The sequence below is a fragment of the Panthera pardus genome, unplaced genomic scaffold, assembly GCF_024362965.1.
Source record: "Panthera pardus isolate Hobbes unplaced genomic scaffold, ASM2436296v1 HiC_scaffold_13, whole genome shotgun sequence".
Lineage (NCBI taxonomy): Eukaryota > Metazoa > Chordata > Mammalia > Carnivora > Felidae > Panthera > Panthera pardus.
Genome location: NW_026526688.1, coordinates 109,927,784 through 109,943,607, shown reverse-complemented (window position 1 = coordinate 109,943,607; position 15,824 = coordinate 109,927,784). Strand labels below are relative to the sequence as shown.

The 15,824-nt window shown below is 39.8% G+C and overlaps 1 protein-coding gene and 1 long non-coding RNA gene across 51 annotated transcripts in view; one reads left to right on the top strand and one right to left on the bottom strand.

Annotated features, from left to right (window-relative positions):
* LOC128776569 (uncharacterized) overlaps positions 1-2,118 on the bottom strand; it is a 35,227-nt gene extending 33,109 nt beyond the window's left edge. Inside the window, exon 1 of the long non-coding RNA XR_008421716.1 lies at positions 1,876-2,118. This is a non-coding gene — a long non-coding RNA (uncharacterized LOC128776569). The remainder of the gene's footprint in view (positions 1-1,875) is intronic.
* ANK2 (ankyrin 2) overlaps positions 1-15,824 on the top strand; it is a 669,482-nt gene that overhangs the window by 634,682 nt on the left and 18,976 nt on the right. For 25 of the 50 annotated variants that reach the window (XM_053901307.1, XM_053901312.1, XM_053901304.1 and 22 more), the window contains 4 exons: positions 738-770; positions 2,977-2,998; positions 5,798-12,049; positions 13,615-13,689. In XM_053901307.1, the coding sequence (XP_053757282.1) occupies positions 738-770; positions 2,977-2,998; positions 5,798-12,049; positions 13,615-13,689 (6,382 nt within the window). The remainder of the gene's footprint in view (positions 1-737; positions 771-2,976; positions 2,999-5,797; positions 12,050-13,614; positions 13,690-15,824) is intronic. The other 25 variants (XM_053901328.1, XM_053901346.1, XM_053901342.1 and 22 more) reach the window with 3 other exon arrangements.

Sequence of the window (15,824 nt, the reverse complement as noted above, 5' to 3'; positions counted from 1 at the left end):
CAGATTGCCATATAAAAACCATAACAACATATATACTTCTGTGCAGTCCACCTGGGTGACATATAAAGATGAATGAACTTTGTCTCCGATTTCAGTGAGCTTCAATGTGCAATGAAAGAAAGAATTTGCTGTATTGTTACACTGTATTTCTAAGTCAGTACATATTATTAATGCTGTGATGGTCCAGGACAGCTTTCCATTTAGCAGCTCAAAGCAAAAAAGAAAATAATGCCGACATTGTACACTTCAGATATACTTTAGAATTTAGTAGTTCCTTATTATAATAGAACTTCTAAATATTACCTGTATATTCAAAATATATTCACCGTATGTTTTTTTGTGGCTTTTAAGATTTTCAGCCAGCATCTGTAATGACTGGGATATTCATCATCATTTCTGTAGACATCGGCATCAAATCCATTAAATGTCAAGCCTTAAGGCTGCTAGTAACCTAGTATCTGAAATGAATATATTTATAATTTTAGTTCCTTTGACTAATAAATTAGAATATAATGTTGGTTCTTTTGCCTCTTGAATCTACAGACTTTGGCATTTAAATCAATCCTTTTTAAAATTTTTGTGCCTTCTATAAGCTCTTAGAAAAAAAAAAAGTATGCTGTCTGTATGCTTGCCTATTGATGTTTGTTGGCAACATATTTAATCTTTTCTTTTCTTCTAAATCCTGTCTACTCTTTCTGCTCTTTTTTCTATCTTGCATGGCATCTTGGGGCGGCAAGGAATCAGAGTCAGATCAAGAACAGGAGGAAGAGGTAATTATATGACACTGTTGCTTGTTGATGGCTGTATTTGCTCTAACCATTAAGAAGAACATGTAGTTAACCTGTGCTCTAAGAAGGGTTATACAGTTGTTAGTAATTGAAGGGTCACGGTTTTTCTTAACCTCTCTGAGCCTCTGTCTTTCATCTCATCTCGTAGACTCAATTCAAAGAATAGTAAAGTGTTCCCCTGTAAATTGTTACCCTGTCTCTGTGCAGTAATATATGTTTCCCTACCAACTACTGAAGGTCAGACTATTATTTCATTTCTCAAAGGTTGATCTGGAGGTGTCTGGGGGTCAAAACTTGTTTTTAATGCTACTGAGACATTATTTGCCTTTTATTTCCCATATCTCCACAAGCTGTGGAGGAGTCTTCCGGGGGGACTGCATTACATATGATGATATCATCACTCTGACTCTGGCATATTGCTTGTGTATATTTGGGTTCTAGCATTTTCTCAGTTTTAATGCATGAAACAGATATTTACTTGTGTATATCAAACATAAACAGAAGTTCTTCAAGGTTCTCAGTCCCTTTTTAGGAGTGTAAAGGAGCCTTAGGACCACAAAGTTTGAGAACCACTGAGACCAAAAACTATAAGTTTTGAGTGTATAGCTCAACCATTAGCCTATAATATTATAATGCAGATCTCTACTAGTGAGCATTTCTCATAAAATAGATTCTATATTAAGTGCTCCACGTACCTCATTAGCACTAATGTCTCACAATTGCCCTGTGAGGGCTGTGCTGTCATATCATAGATGCTATATCATAGGTGAAGAAAGCGAGTCTTAGAGAGGTTACCTTGAATAAAGAACCATTTGAATTAGACCTCTTCAGGCACATGTGTGTTTGTTTTCCTTATAAAGATTTGAAGGTGCCCAAACATTATCATCGAAATGAAAGAAATCATTGGGAAATACCTTCTCCTTTCCTATTTACATGCTGGTTCCTGTTTCTAAGATAGACAAATGCAGTTGTTAATAATTGCACATAAATGTTTTCAATAATACTAGTTTTATATTTTTAATGTTAGTCTGATGGATTTGGAATACAAAAACATAAAGAAAAATATAATAAATACTCTTGTACTCACCAGCCCAAAATGTAAGGCCTTTTCAGTGCAGAGGATCCCCCTGAATTCACTTTTCCTCCTACTCTGGCAGTGGAGCAGGACAAGAGGGGTGATTATAGACTCATGGTCCCACCATGTGTAACCATATACATAGTACACTGCAACAAGACTGATGTCATCCTTTCCCTCAACTGGAGAGTCACTCTTTTGGCTCACATATTCCGTTTCCCTCCTGCACTTGGTGCTTCTATCACCAGAGCTGTTCAAAATTGGACCTACACACCTTCTTAGAAGAGCAATGCAGTTTTAAAACCATTTTTTTTTTAACATTTATTTGGGAGAGAGAGAGAGAGAGAGAGAGAGAGAGAGAGCGTGCACATGCGCGCGCCCAAGTGGGGGAGGGGCAGCGAGAGAGGGAGACACAGCATCTGAAGCAGGCTCCAGGCTCAGCTCAACTCCGGGCTGATGGCTCAGAGCCTGACGTGGGGCTTGACCCCACAAACTGTGAGATCATGACCTGAGCCGAAGTTGGACATTTAACCGACTGAGCCACCCAGGTGCCCCTCAAACCATTTTTGCTGTGTTTAAGTGAGTTTCTTGTGTTAGGTTTATGATTTCTCTATTGAGTATTCTCAGGAACTGTTCAGGGCAGTAGATCCAGTTTCCTGGATCCTTTTCAGGATTTGGAATTTTGGCTTGTAATTAATGATACTGAAACTACTTCTGTAGAATGTATTACCTGGCATGCTCTTTGTTCTTTCCTTCTTTTTCACAACTAAATTGACACTTACTGTCTAACCCCTATTTTGCACTTTTCCTGGCCCTTCACCTAATAAATATGTATTTCTAACATCAAACACACCCTGGATCACATCTTCCTAGGAATGACATGTTAAAAAGTACTTTCCACCTATAGTGCCTAGAAAGGAGATTTGTTTTTTCAAAGTTATGATAAGAATCCAGGAGACTCTCAGGAAGAACTGTAGCAAATTACTCTGACCTTCCTCTGGTTTATGGTGTCTCCCCATGGCTGTGATTATCAATAGGAGCTTACTTGCACATCAGGGGCTGTGAAACAAGATGCAATTTGTAACCATTCAATTTGTGTATCTTTTCTTTCAGATCGATATGACATCAGAAAAAAGTAAGATTTTAAATAAAATTGAATTTGTTTGAAAGCTGGCTACAATAAAGAGAAGCATGAATTAAGATGCAAGCTAGTTGCCATTACTAACCACTATAATTATTATATTTTTATATTGTCCTTATTAATCATTAATGTATATTTAGAAAAGCAGCTTGGCCAGTTAAATTACAAAAATATCTTAATGAGCTAATTAGCAGTAAAATGCAATTATTATTCATCTAAGCATTCACTTTCTTTTGATACCCCTGTTAACCCTGCTACTGCTGTTATGCTTGTTTAGAAACCCACCCTACCGTTTTTGTCCATTTGTTAGCATAACATTGTCATCTCATTTTTTTTTTTAAGCACTGACATGACAGTATCACTTTTTATATCAAGCAACACTGACTTGGGCAGAGGGCTCATTATTTTTGTAGGCTACACCTGCAAAAGTGATACTGTCTTAATAGTTCTCAGCTAAAGCTAACCCTCCCCCCACCCCCACCACCTAGCACCTCTTACTGTGGTGAAGTGTAACTGACTTCTTTAGGGCTGAGGTCTAACGGACTTTTGTGAAAACTTTCTGGGGAAGAAAAAAAAAGAATCAAGAATGCAAAGATCAAAAACTCCTGGATGAAATTATTAATCACAACAGTGTGCCATTATAGGGGTAACTTTAAATAATGGTGCAAATCCCAAACATAATTTAGTACAGACACAACTGGTTTTCACAGACCTTAAGAGAGCTGTCTTAGAACTCGTTTCGGGTTTGTAGCAATCCATTAACAGTTTAGTGTTTTGGCCTGTTTCTGGCTTCTTGTGTGGAAAAAGTTGAATTTTTCAGGTTTCTTTTTTGTTTTTATGCCCCAAATGGTTTAGGGAAAAAAATACCAATTTTTAACGTTTATTCATTTAAAAATTCATTTTTATTCACTGTATTTCAGGGTGCTAATTCCAAAAGGAGGAAACACAGAACCATGTTTAATGACCACTAGATATGGTCATCTGACCCTGTGCAATGATCTGGGGTTTTTTTGGGGTTTTTTGGTTTTGTTTTGTTTTTTTTTTGAAGACTTAGTACAATGTAAATTACAACTAAGTTATTGGAATACTTTTGATTGAGTCTCTTTGCTCTTATATTAAATTGACATTCAGGACTAGATTATTTGAAATTCTGAATGTTTTCATTGGCTTATACTTGAATAAATTTACATCAATATAAATTATTTTAATATATCATTATATATGCATATTCACAGAGTATGTCTCCTCAACAAGTACTGATTCTCTCAAGGCACTTTTATTTGTTAAAAAAGTGACATTATTATTGCATTAATTAACTCCTTTTCTTAAAAAGAGATTTTGTTTTATTATCTTGCTTTCTTCTTCAGGGCTACTAGGTTTATTTAAATGGCCTTTCTTTTGTTCCTTGAATGCTAGCTGGTAGAAGTTAAAATTTAATACAATCCCCCCCCCCCCCACCGCTGAGTCATTTAAAAAAGAAAAAAAAGTTACTGTGTTGCTATGATGACCCAGATTCTAGGTGTTATAAATATATTTTAAAGCTTAAATATAGACTCGTGTTTGGTTTTCTTTTAGTTTAAAGACAATCATTAAATGATCTTCATCTAGGTGTAAAATTATCTCTAAAGAAGGGTTCTATTGAAGAGACACTTTCCCAGTTCTTTTCAAGAGCAAATCCTAAACAAGTTTGAGTTTTCCTTTTTTGCTGTGAATGGGTGCAGGTCCCCACTACCTATACCTCAAATATAAGACACTCAGCGCCTTAGGTACAGACTTGTGTGGAATTAAATACGCCTCACCACAGTAACGTTTTACACACTTGTTCTAATTTCCAACCCATCCTCCTGCCCGTGCATTTCAGCAAGGCCACCTTGGCCACCAGTTTTCCTCCACCTTTGCTTTGCATGGAAATAACTTGGCTTACATAAACTGTGCGTGTGTCCTGTGTGACTGTCTCTGATTTGGATTGCCATGCATCACATTTTAACTTTGGACTCACATATATGTTTAATCACAGTTGTTTGGTTGTTTTCTTGTTTTCCTTTCCTTTCCTTTTTTCCCTCCTTGGTCTGTCCGTTATGTGTCTAAACCAGGAGGTTGCTCCAAGGAAAGGACCATGCCTCTTAGCACCAGACCATTTGTTTCATTGTTAGGTGTGAATTTCCCTTAGATGAAATGCCGGTTTGCAGCTGATTCAGACATCTTCAATATAGTCATTGTATATTGGCAGAACAAAACATACTGAATTCCAGATTTTTTATATGATTAAAAAACACATATACATCATTAGAAGGCATTCTGAGTTTGCTACTACTGGCTTTCTCCTAGAGGAAATCAACTTTCTGCAATTTCTAATGCTTTTTTCCTTTTTTTCCCATGTTTATATTTTTTTCAACATTGATCTGTAACATCTGAACAATCTTGAGATACCTCTGTGTAATTTCACTGCGTTCGTTCTTTGTTGTGATCTGTGATGGTGTGTGTGTGTGTGTGTGTGTGTGTGTGTGTGTCTGTCTTGGCTATTTGTTACAGCTTTGTTGTATGTGTGAATGTGCTACAAGTGAGAAAATTAAGCAAGTTATTTCCTGCTCATTTTTCCTTTTCAGTTTTTTTTCCGTTAGCCTTGCTTTGCTTTTGTATCCTGAGACCTTGTGGATCCACCATTCCCAGCCCATTTTGTTGTCCCTCCCGCCACAACAGGAAAAGACACTGTGTTGTTTCAGTCCTGATTACATTTGCCAATATATTTTTTGATTTCCATTTTACTTTCAATGTTTTTCATTCACATCAAAGATGATGAGACAGAATCTACAGAAACATCTGTCCTGAAAAGTCATCTGGTTAATGAAGTTCCTGTCCTAGCCAGTCCGGACTTGCTCTCTGAAGTTTCTGAGATGAAACAAGATTTGATCAAAATGACTGCCATCTTGACCACAGATGTGTCTGATAGGGCAGGTTCTATCAAAGTGAAGGAGCTGGTGAAGGCTGCTGAGGAAGAGCCAGGAGAGCCTTTTGAAATTGTTGAAAGAGTTAAAGAGGACTTAGAGAAAGTGAATGAAATCCTGAGAAGTGGAACCTGCACGAGAGATGAAGGCAGTGTGCCGAGGTCTCAGTCGGAGAGAGAATTAGTGGAAGAGGAATGGGTAATTGTCAGTGATGAGGAAATAGAGGAGGCTAAGCTAAAGGCACCCTTAGAAATCACCGAATACCCGTGTGTAGAAGTTAGGATAGATAAAGAGGGTGACGTAAAAGTAGAGAAAGACTCAACTGGGCTAGTGAACTACCTTACTGAGGATCTAAAGTCGTATGTGTCTCCTCATGAAAAGAAACAGCAGACAGCTCAAGAGATAGCAGGGGAGAAATGTGAGGCCCTGGCTGTGGGCAGGGGCTCTGAAAATGAAGGGAAAGACACACCCCCCGGTGAGACACAGAGTGCACAGAAACAACACAAACCAAGCCTGGGCATAAAGAAGCCAGTGAGAAGGAAATTAAAAGAAAAACAGAAACAAAAAGAGGAAAGCGTACAAGGTAGTACAGAAAAAAGTGAACTTAAAAAATGTAGTTCCGAAGAGTCATTAGATGAAGACACTGGTTTAGCCCCTGAGCCTCTTCCCACCGTAAAGGCCACTTCACCTTTGATAGAAGAGACTCCCATTGGTTCCATAAAGGACAAAGTAAAGGCCCTTCAGAAACGAGTGGAAGATGAACAAAAAGGTCGAAGCAAGTTGCCTGTCCGCGTCAAAGGCAAAGAGGATGTGCCAAAAAAGATAACCCACAGGACACATCCAGCTGTATCACCCTCTCCGAAGTCAGAGAGGCATGGACCAGCATCACCCTCTTCTAAAACAGAAAGACACTCTTCTCTTTCTGCCTCTACAAAAACTGAAAGGCATCCTCCAATATCACCATCAAGTAAAACTGAGAAACACTCCCCTGTGTCTCCCTCTGCAAAAACTGAAAGGCACTCACCTGTGTCATCATCAAGTAAAACTGAGAAACACTCACCTGTGTCACCCTCGACAAAAACTGAAAGACACTCCCCTGTGTCATCTACAAAAACAGAGAGACACCCACCTGTTTCACCTTCAGGTAAAATGGACAAACGCCCACCTGTATCGCCTTCTGGGAGAACAGAGAAACATGCCCCAGTATCACCCGGGAGAACAGAAAAACGCTTGCCTGTATCACCAGCTGGAAGAATGGAAAAGCATCCACCTGTATCAACCTCTGGGAAAACTGAGAAACACTTGCCTGTGTCGCCTTCTGGGAAAACAGAAAAGCAACCACCTGTATCCCCCACCTCAAAAACAGAAAGAATCGAGGAGACCATGTCTGTTCGGGAGTTGATGAAGGCTTTCCAGTCAGGTCAGGACCCATCTAAACATAAGACTGGACTCTTTGAGCACAAATCCGCAAAACAAAAGCAGCCACAAGAAAAAGGCAAAGTTCGGGTAGAAAAAGAAAAGGGGCAGATGCCAACCCAGAGAGAAACACAGAAAACAGAGAGTCACACAGTCAAACGAGGTCAGAGATTTGTGGTAACGGGAGTTACCGAATCCAAAAGAGCGGTCCGTGCTTCCTCCATAGGGCTTAAGAGAGAAGAGGTAGCTGTAGAGAAGGAGAAAGTTCTTGGCCACAAAACACCTGAACCTGTTCAGTCAGCACCAGAAGAAGAAAGCCATAAAGAGAGCGAAGTCCCCAAAGAAAAGCTGGCTGATGAACAGGGAGACCTGGATCTCCAGATCAGCCCAGACAGGAAGACCTCCACTGACTTTTCTGATGTCATTAAGCAAGAATTGGAAGACAATGACAAATACCAACAGTTCCGAATGAGTGAGGAGACTGAAGAAGTACAGCTTCACCTAGACCAAGTGCTCACTAGTCCTTTCAATACAACATTTCCACTAGATTACATGAAAGATGAATTTCTTCCAGCTCTGTCTTTACAAAGTGGTGCTTTGGATGGCAGTTCTGAGAGCCTAAAGCCTGAAGGGGTGGCAGGTTCTCCATGTGGCAGCCTGATGGAAGGGACCCCTCAGATTAGTTCAGAAGAAAGCTACAAGCACGAGGGCCTAGCAGAGACCCCTGAGACAAGCCCAGAAAGCCTTTCTTTCTCACCAAAGAAAAATGAGGAGCAAATTGGGGAAATAAGCGAACCTACCAAGTTAGAAGCACCAACAGAAATTCGTTCTGAAAAAGAACATCCCTCAATAAAAGACATTACTGATGGTTCTGAAGAGCAAGGTGCTCTAGTCACTGAAGGCACAGAGCCCTCAGCTGAGTGTTTGCTGAAGGAGACCACCCTAGAGCCTTCCAAAGACACACGCCCCAAACAAGAAGATGATTCCCTTGGCAGCTGTAGTGTGTTAGCAAAAGAAACACCCAAAGAATTGCCTGAGGAAGCATCCTCTGATGAGGGTCAACTTACATATGGTGGTTCAGCCCACAAGACACAAACTGATACTGAAGCTCAGAAATCCACAACCACCGAGCCCTCAGATGAGACCAAGTCCTCTCCACTGCCTGATGCTTCTGTAAAGACAGGCACAGGGGCTGAATCAAAGCCCCAGGGAGTAGCTAGAAGTCCCCAAGGGTTAGAACTTGCACTCCCTAGCCGAGATAGTGAGGTCCTCAGCCCTGGTGCTGATGAATCATTTGCAGTGAGCCACAGAGACTCCCTGGAAGCCAGCCCTGTGCTAGAGGATAACTCCTCACACAAAACTCCAGATTCTCTGGAGCCAAGTCCTCTGAAAGAATCCCCTTGCCGTGACTCTCTTGAAAGCAGTCCTGTGGAACCAAAGATGAAGGCTGGAGTTCTCCCAAGTCACTTTCCTCTTCCTGCAGCCGTAGCCAAAACAGAAATCTTCACGGAAGTGGCCTCGATGCGGTCCCGGCTGCTCCGAGACCCAGACGGCAGTGCTGAAGACGACAGTCTTGAGCAGACATCACTGGTAGAGAGCTCAGGGAAGAGCCCCCTTTCTCCTGACACCCCCAGCTCTGAAGAAATTAGCTATGAGGTTACACCCAAAGCCACAGATACAAGCACACCCAAACCAGCTGTAATTCATGAATGTGCAGAGGAGGATGACTTGGAAAATGGGGAGAAAAAGAGATTCACACCTGAAGAGGAAATGTTTAAAATGGTAACCAAAGTCAAAACATTTGATGAACTTGAACAAGAAGCAAAGCAGAAAAGGGACTACAGAAAAGAACCCAAGCAAGAAGAATCTTCTTCATCCTCTGACCCAGATGCTGACTGTTTAGCAGGTGTGGATGAACCAAAACATATGGAGAGTGTAGAGGATGAAAGCAATGTCCCTGTGGTAGTAACATCAGAGAGCAGAAAGGCCTCTTCCTCCTCAGAAAGTGAACCTGAATTGGCACAGCTGAAACAAGGTGCTGACTCAGGCCTCATACCAGAGCCAGTTATTCGAGTGCAGCCTCCTTCCCCACTTCCATCCAGCATAGACTCCAATTCTAGTCCTGAAGAAGTACAGTTTCAACCTATTGTTTCCAAACAATATACTTTCAAGATGAATGAAGATACTCAGGAAGAATCAGGTAAATCAGAGGAAGAAAAAGATCATGAACCCCACATACCTGAAGACAGTCATACCATTTCTTCCAGTGGCCCAGATACATCTTATGATGATCTGAACAGATGTGCTGATCAACCAGAAGTCTGTGATGGCCGTGGGTGTGAGGCTGGGAGTCCTAGCGGCTCAGTAACTCCTGTATCTTCAGGTCTCCGCAGCCTCACTGGAGGAGAAATCAATGAGCAGCTAGTTATCCATAAAGAATCGTTACCTCTCCAAGACACTGATGACAAAAACACAGAAGGAGAAGAGCTTAATGTTTCTAGAGTGGAATCTCTACAAGTAGATTACCCCAGTGAAAGCTCTTCATCTTTGTCCTCTTTTCCTCATTGTCCAGCATCTGAAGGAAAAGAATTAGATGAAGACATCGCCTCTCCATCTTCTTCAAAAATGGAAGACACCAAAACTGACCAAGAATTTGAGAACTCACCAAAGGACTATTCCACTCAAGACTCGTCGATTACTACTCAAACCGATAAATTGTCCATGGATGTTCCTGTGTCTGACCCAGCTGAGACTGATGAAATCTACGATCCTCAAATAATAAGCCCTTATGAAAATGTTCCTTCCCAATCTTTTTTCTCCAGTGAAGAAAGCAAAACCCAAACAGATGCAGGACACACAAGTTTTCACTCTTCTGAAGTGTATTCTGTTCCCATCAAATCCTCTGTCGAAGATGTAGTAGTAACAAGCTCCTCCAGTGGAACTATTTCAAGTGAAGAATCTAATTTTGAGAACCAAAATATGGAAAAAGAATCCAAACAAGAAAGCACCTTGTGGGAACCGCAATCAGAGAAAGGCCCCTCATCTTTAGAGCCTTCTATACCAAATACAGCAGCAGTCGTTGGTGAACAAATTAGCAAAGTCATCATCACAAAAACCGATGTGGATTCTGATTCCTGGAGTGAAATCCGTGAGGATGATGAAGCCTTTGAAGCTCGAGTGAAAGAGGAAGAGCAGAAGATATTTGGTTTGATGGTAGACAGACAGTCACAGGGCACCACCCCTGACACCACTCCTGCAAGGACCCCAACTGAAGAGGGGACTCCAACCAGTGAGCAAAATCCATTTCTCTTTCAGGAAGGAAAATTGTTTGAGATGACCCGAAGTGGTGCCATTGATATGACCAAAAGGTCCTATGCAGATGAAAGTTTTCACTTTTTCCAAATTGGGCAAGAATCCAGGGAAGAGACTCTCTCTGAAGACATGAAAGAAGGGAGTCCTGCGGCTGAGCCCCCACAACGGGAGACATCAGCTGAGTCACTAGCTCTCTCGGAATCAAAAGAAACAGTGAGTGATGAAGCAGACTTACTTCCAGATGACCTGAGTGAGGAAGTAGAGGAAATACCTGCTTCAGATGTTCAACTTAACTCCCACATGGGGAATTCAGCCTCCACTGAAATATCAACAGAAGAGGCTCCTTCTGCAGGAGCCAAGGACCTCCCCACCATGCATATGGGGGATATGCCTCCTAAGTCCAGTGTGAAACGTACATCTTGCCATGACTCCCCTGAACCAGTCATACAAGTTCAGTTAGATTTTTCCACAGTTACTAGGTCTGTATATTCAGATCGGGATGATGATTCTCCTGATTCTTCCCCAGAGGAACAGAAATCAGTAATTGAAATCCCTACTGCACCCATGGAGAATGTGCCTTCTACTGAAAGCAAATCCAAAATTCCTGTAAGGACTATACCCACGTCAGCCACAGAGCCTCCATCTGTGGAGTATGAGAATTCCCTTTCTGAAGATTTTTTACCCAGCCTGGATGAGGAAAGTAAAGAGGATGAAACGAAACCAAAGTCTAAAATCCCCGTGAAAGCACCTGTCCAAAGAGTAGAGCAGCAGCTTTCGCATCTAGATTCATGTCTCCAGAAAACAGTGGCTCCTCAGGGTCAGGACATGACAAGCAGAGCACCAGATAGTAGAAGCAAATCTGAATCTGATGCCAGTCCTTTGGACTCAAAGACCAAATGTCCAGTAAAAACTGAAAGTTACACTGAGGCAGAAACAGAAAGCAGAGAGAGGGCAGAGGAGCTTGAGTTAGAATCAGAAGAGGGGGCGGCAAGACCAAAGATATTTACATCCCGATTGCCAGTTAAGAGCAAAAGCACCACATCTTCCTGCAAGGGGGCCGTGAGCCCCACAAAAGAAAGTAAGGAGCATTTCTTTGACCTTTATAGGAACTCCATAGAATTCTTTGAGGAGATTAGCGACGAGGCTTCAAAGTTAGTAGACAGACTTACCCAGTCAGAAAGGGAACAAGAATTAGTGTCAGATGATGAAAGTAGTAGTGCCCTGGAAGTTTCAGTAATTGAAAATCTGCCACCTGTTGAGAACGAGCATTCAATTCCTGAGGACATCTTTGACACAAGGCCCATTTGGGATGAGTCCATTGAGACTCTGATTGAACGCATCCCTGATGAAAATGGCCATGACCATGCTGAAGGTATTTGCCAGCCACTGGGATTCCCTGTGCTACGCATGTCATAAATTTTATATAGTTTTTTGTATATCTTTTATTTGGTGATTTGTGTCTCATTTTCTTTAAGCTTTCTGTAGTGGTTACTGCGTTTGTGTAAGCCCTTTGTGTTTTGTGCTTTCTCTGTGTACTTTTGTCTATGAAAACAATCTCAAGATTGAGTAATGAGAATGCTTATGGAAAACATAAACATGATAAACAGGCAATGGTGATCTTGCCTTTCTCGAGCCGCTGCACGTGAGGCCATGCAAGCTTTGAGTTTTGTTGCTCTGAAGTCCCAGGCTTAGCCTCAAATTAAGCACTTTGGCTTTTGCACATGAATATATTGGGGTTTGTTTCATATGGTAAGGATTCGTTGCTTTTTCTTCTTACCCTTAAATACTTTAAAATAATCTGTACTTAATAATTCTATAATCATTAGGAAGCCATTTGCCCAAGAAGATTTCACATTACCCCAAAATTCCAGTTGTTGTGGATCTGTTTTTGATTCAAAAGGTTGGATTTCAGATACCATTGGTAAACACTTTAAGCAAACAAATATAAGGTAAAAATGTACTTTTTGTTTTAGTAGTAGGTGAATGAAGAATCTACTCTTATCAGATAAAGCAGACAACAAAAACTCAAACTTTGCATGATTTAAGTGACTGTGAGAGAGGATGATGGCCCTTTGAATTATAAAAAAGGAAACCATAGATGGCTTTGAGAAGTAGCCTCTGGTCTTCCAGTATCTCTACAATAAAGACTATTATTCTTAAGTTTGTGTTATGAGAAAATGTCATGATGCCTAAAATGCTGCCCGTTAATTAATTGAGGTTAAAAAATGAATGGGAAAATTACAATTTGTGGAAGTACTATATATATATATATATATATAGCTTACTTAGTAGTAAGCAGACAAAAATTTCACAAAAGACATAGGTACCTATTGAAACAACAGACACACATACATGTGCTTTTATCTTCCCTTCTTCCAAGGTCACCAGGACCAAGGAAGATGTTGTTTCTGGCCACACTGAAAAAACACAGGATGGCCTGATTAACCCATAATCTGTGTCTCTTATGAATCTTGGATGTCATTTCTTTCAGACATGACCTGGAAGCGATCTGTGCTACCACAGGCAATAGTGGAGGTCCTAACTAGTTACTCCACTTCTGCATCCCATTTATGATTTTTCTGTTGTTTGATGAACAAGATGATTGTCTTCCGGTGGGCAGTATCTTCTTAGATAATTTAAAAAGAAAGTCCTAAAATTAATTACTAGAAATCATTGACTTCTATAATATGTCCAGTGGCTAGTCTTGATTAAAGAGATATGGAAGCAGTTGGTTTTCATGATTTATAATTACATTTATTCCCCATTCCATTCCAGAAATCAGGCAAACACATAACTTAAAATGATTTAAAATATGATAGCTAATTTGTGCTGTTATCAAATATTTGGACAAGTGACTTCCTTTTTTGGATGATCAGTACTATGGTTGCTCTCCTGTCATAGACAACCTTTGGCCATTCTGTTTTTGACCTTCTATAGATCAACAGGATGAGCAGGAACGGATCGAGGAAAGGCTGGCTTATATTGCTGATCACCTTGGCTTCAGCTGGACAGGTAAAATGAGTGTGACACACTTTTTCACCAAAATTTGCTTCACTTAAATAACAGTGGCATCAGCCATGTGTTGTTAACAATGAACAAGTTGTGTGTTTTGTTTCTTTCCTTGAGGAAGACTGTGGAATAGTGAAAAGAATAATAAACTATGAACTAGAAAATCCAGGCTCTGCATTAACTCACTGTGTGAACCAGGGCAGGCCTTTTATTATCTCTGGAATTTAGAAAAATAATACTTTCTTTTTTGTTTATTTCAAGTTTTTATTTAAATTCTAGTTAACATATAGTGTAATATTGGTTTCAAGAGTAGAACTTAGTGATTAATCGTTTACATACAACACCCAGTGTTCATCACAAGTGCCCTCCTTAATGCTCATCTTCCATTTAGCCCATCCCCTCAGCCACCTCCCCTCCAGCAACCTTCAGTTCTCTAGAGTTAAGAGTCTCTTATGGTTTGCTTCCCTCTCTTTTTTTCTTCCCCTTCCCCTATGCTCATCTGTTTTGTTCCTTAAATTCTACATATGAGTGAAATCATATGGTATTCGTCTTTCTCTGACAGACTTGTTTTGCTTAGTATAGTACACTCTAGCTCCATCCACGCCATTGCAAATGGTATACACACACCACAACTTTATCCATTCATCAGTCGATGGACATGTCGACTCGTTCCATAATTTGCCTGTTGTTGCTAATGCTGTTGTAAACATCAGGGTGCATGTGCTCCTTTGAATCAGCATTTTTGCATCCTTTGGATAAATACCTAATAGTGCAATTGCTGGGTCATAGGGTACTTCTATTTGTAACTTTTTGAGGAACTTCCATATCGTTTTCCAGAGTGGCTGCACCAGTTTGCATTCTCACCAACAGTGTAAGAGGGTTCTCCTTTCTCCACATTCTCTTCAACATCTGTTATTTCCTGTGTTATTAATTTTAGCCATTCTGACAGATGGGAAGTTTAAATTTGTATTTCTTTGATAACAAGTGACATTGAGCATCTTTTCATGTGTCTGTTAGCCATCTGTGTGTCTTCTTTGGAAAAATGTCTAGTCATGTCCTCTGCCCATTTCTTAACTGGATTATTTGTTTTTTGGGTGTTGAGTTTGATAAGTTCTTTATAGATTTTGGATACTAATGCTTTATCAGATATTTCATTTGCAAATATCTTCTCCCATTCTGTAGGTTGCCTCTTAGTTTTGTTGATTGTTTCCTTTGCTGTGCAGAAATGATGAAGTCCCAATAATTCATTGAAAAATAGAAATTTAAATTAGGAGATTTGAGAATATGCTACATGTCACCATCCTCCTTTGGGAGCTATGGATACCTAAACTTTGGGGAGATGACTGTGTTTCAAAATCATTGTGAGATGTAATTGTCATAAAATTTGGTTGGAGATGTAACCCAGGGTTCCCTATTTTAGATACCTTATATTAGATATCTGCATTGTGAACAGTACTAAAATTTGTTTTGGATGCCTGTTGAAATACATATGAATAAGATATTTAACTAATTTTCTGAGAGATTAGGATATTTAAGCATAAAAGCTATAACGTATGTTAAATAATTTTTTAAAGGAAAGTGAATTATGAAATCAGTATGATGCATAGAATTCCATAAAACCTGTAACAAAGGTAATTGATAACAAAACAGAAAGAATAGTCATGTCCTCACTTTTAAACATTTTAAAACAATTGTTAATAATAATCAGATTTATTTAATTGAGCGATTTAGGGAAAGGCAGGACATCAAAATATCCATGATTGACAAATAGGTAACATTCAGAATTACTTAGTTTGTTTTTTAAATAAGTGTGTTTGTGTATAAAGTGTAGTATCTGTATACTTGTTGAAAATTCAAGCCCCACAACTATACAGAATGGTATAAAATGAAAAGTAAGTAATTTTTTCACACCTACATCTGGTCTTCTAACACCATGCCTCAAAAGTAACTGCTTACACTTTCTCATGTATTCCAAAAAATATACAATACCCACATCTATGTCTGTTATTTAAAAGTAAGCACAATTTTCCCCAGTAATATTCCTTGTAAATATTCCATCAGGGTAGACATATCTATTCATTCTTTGAAATGACTATTTAATTTTTACTGTATGGAAGTATCATACTTTTACCAGTGGC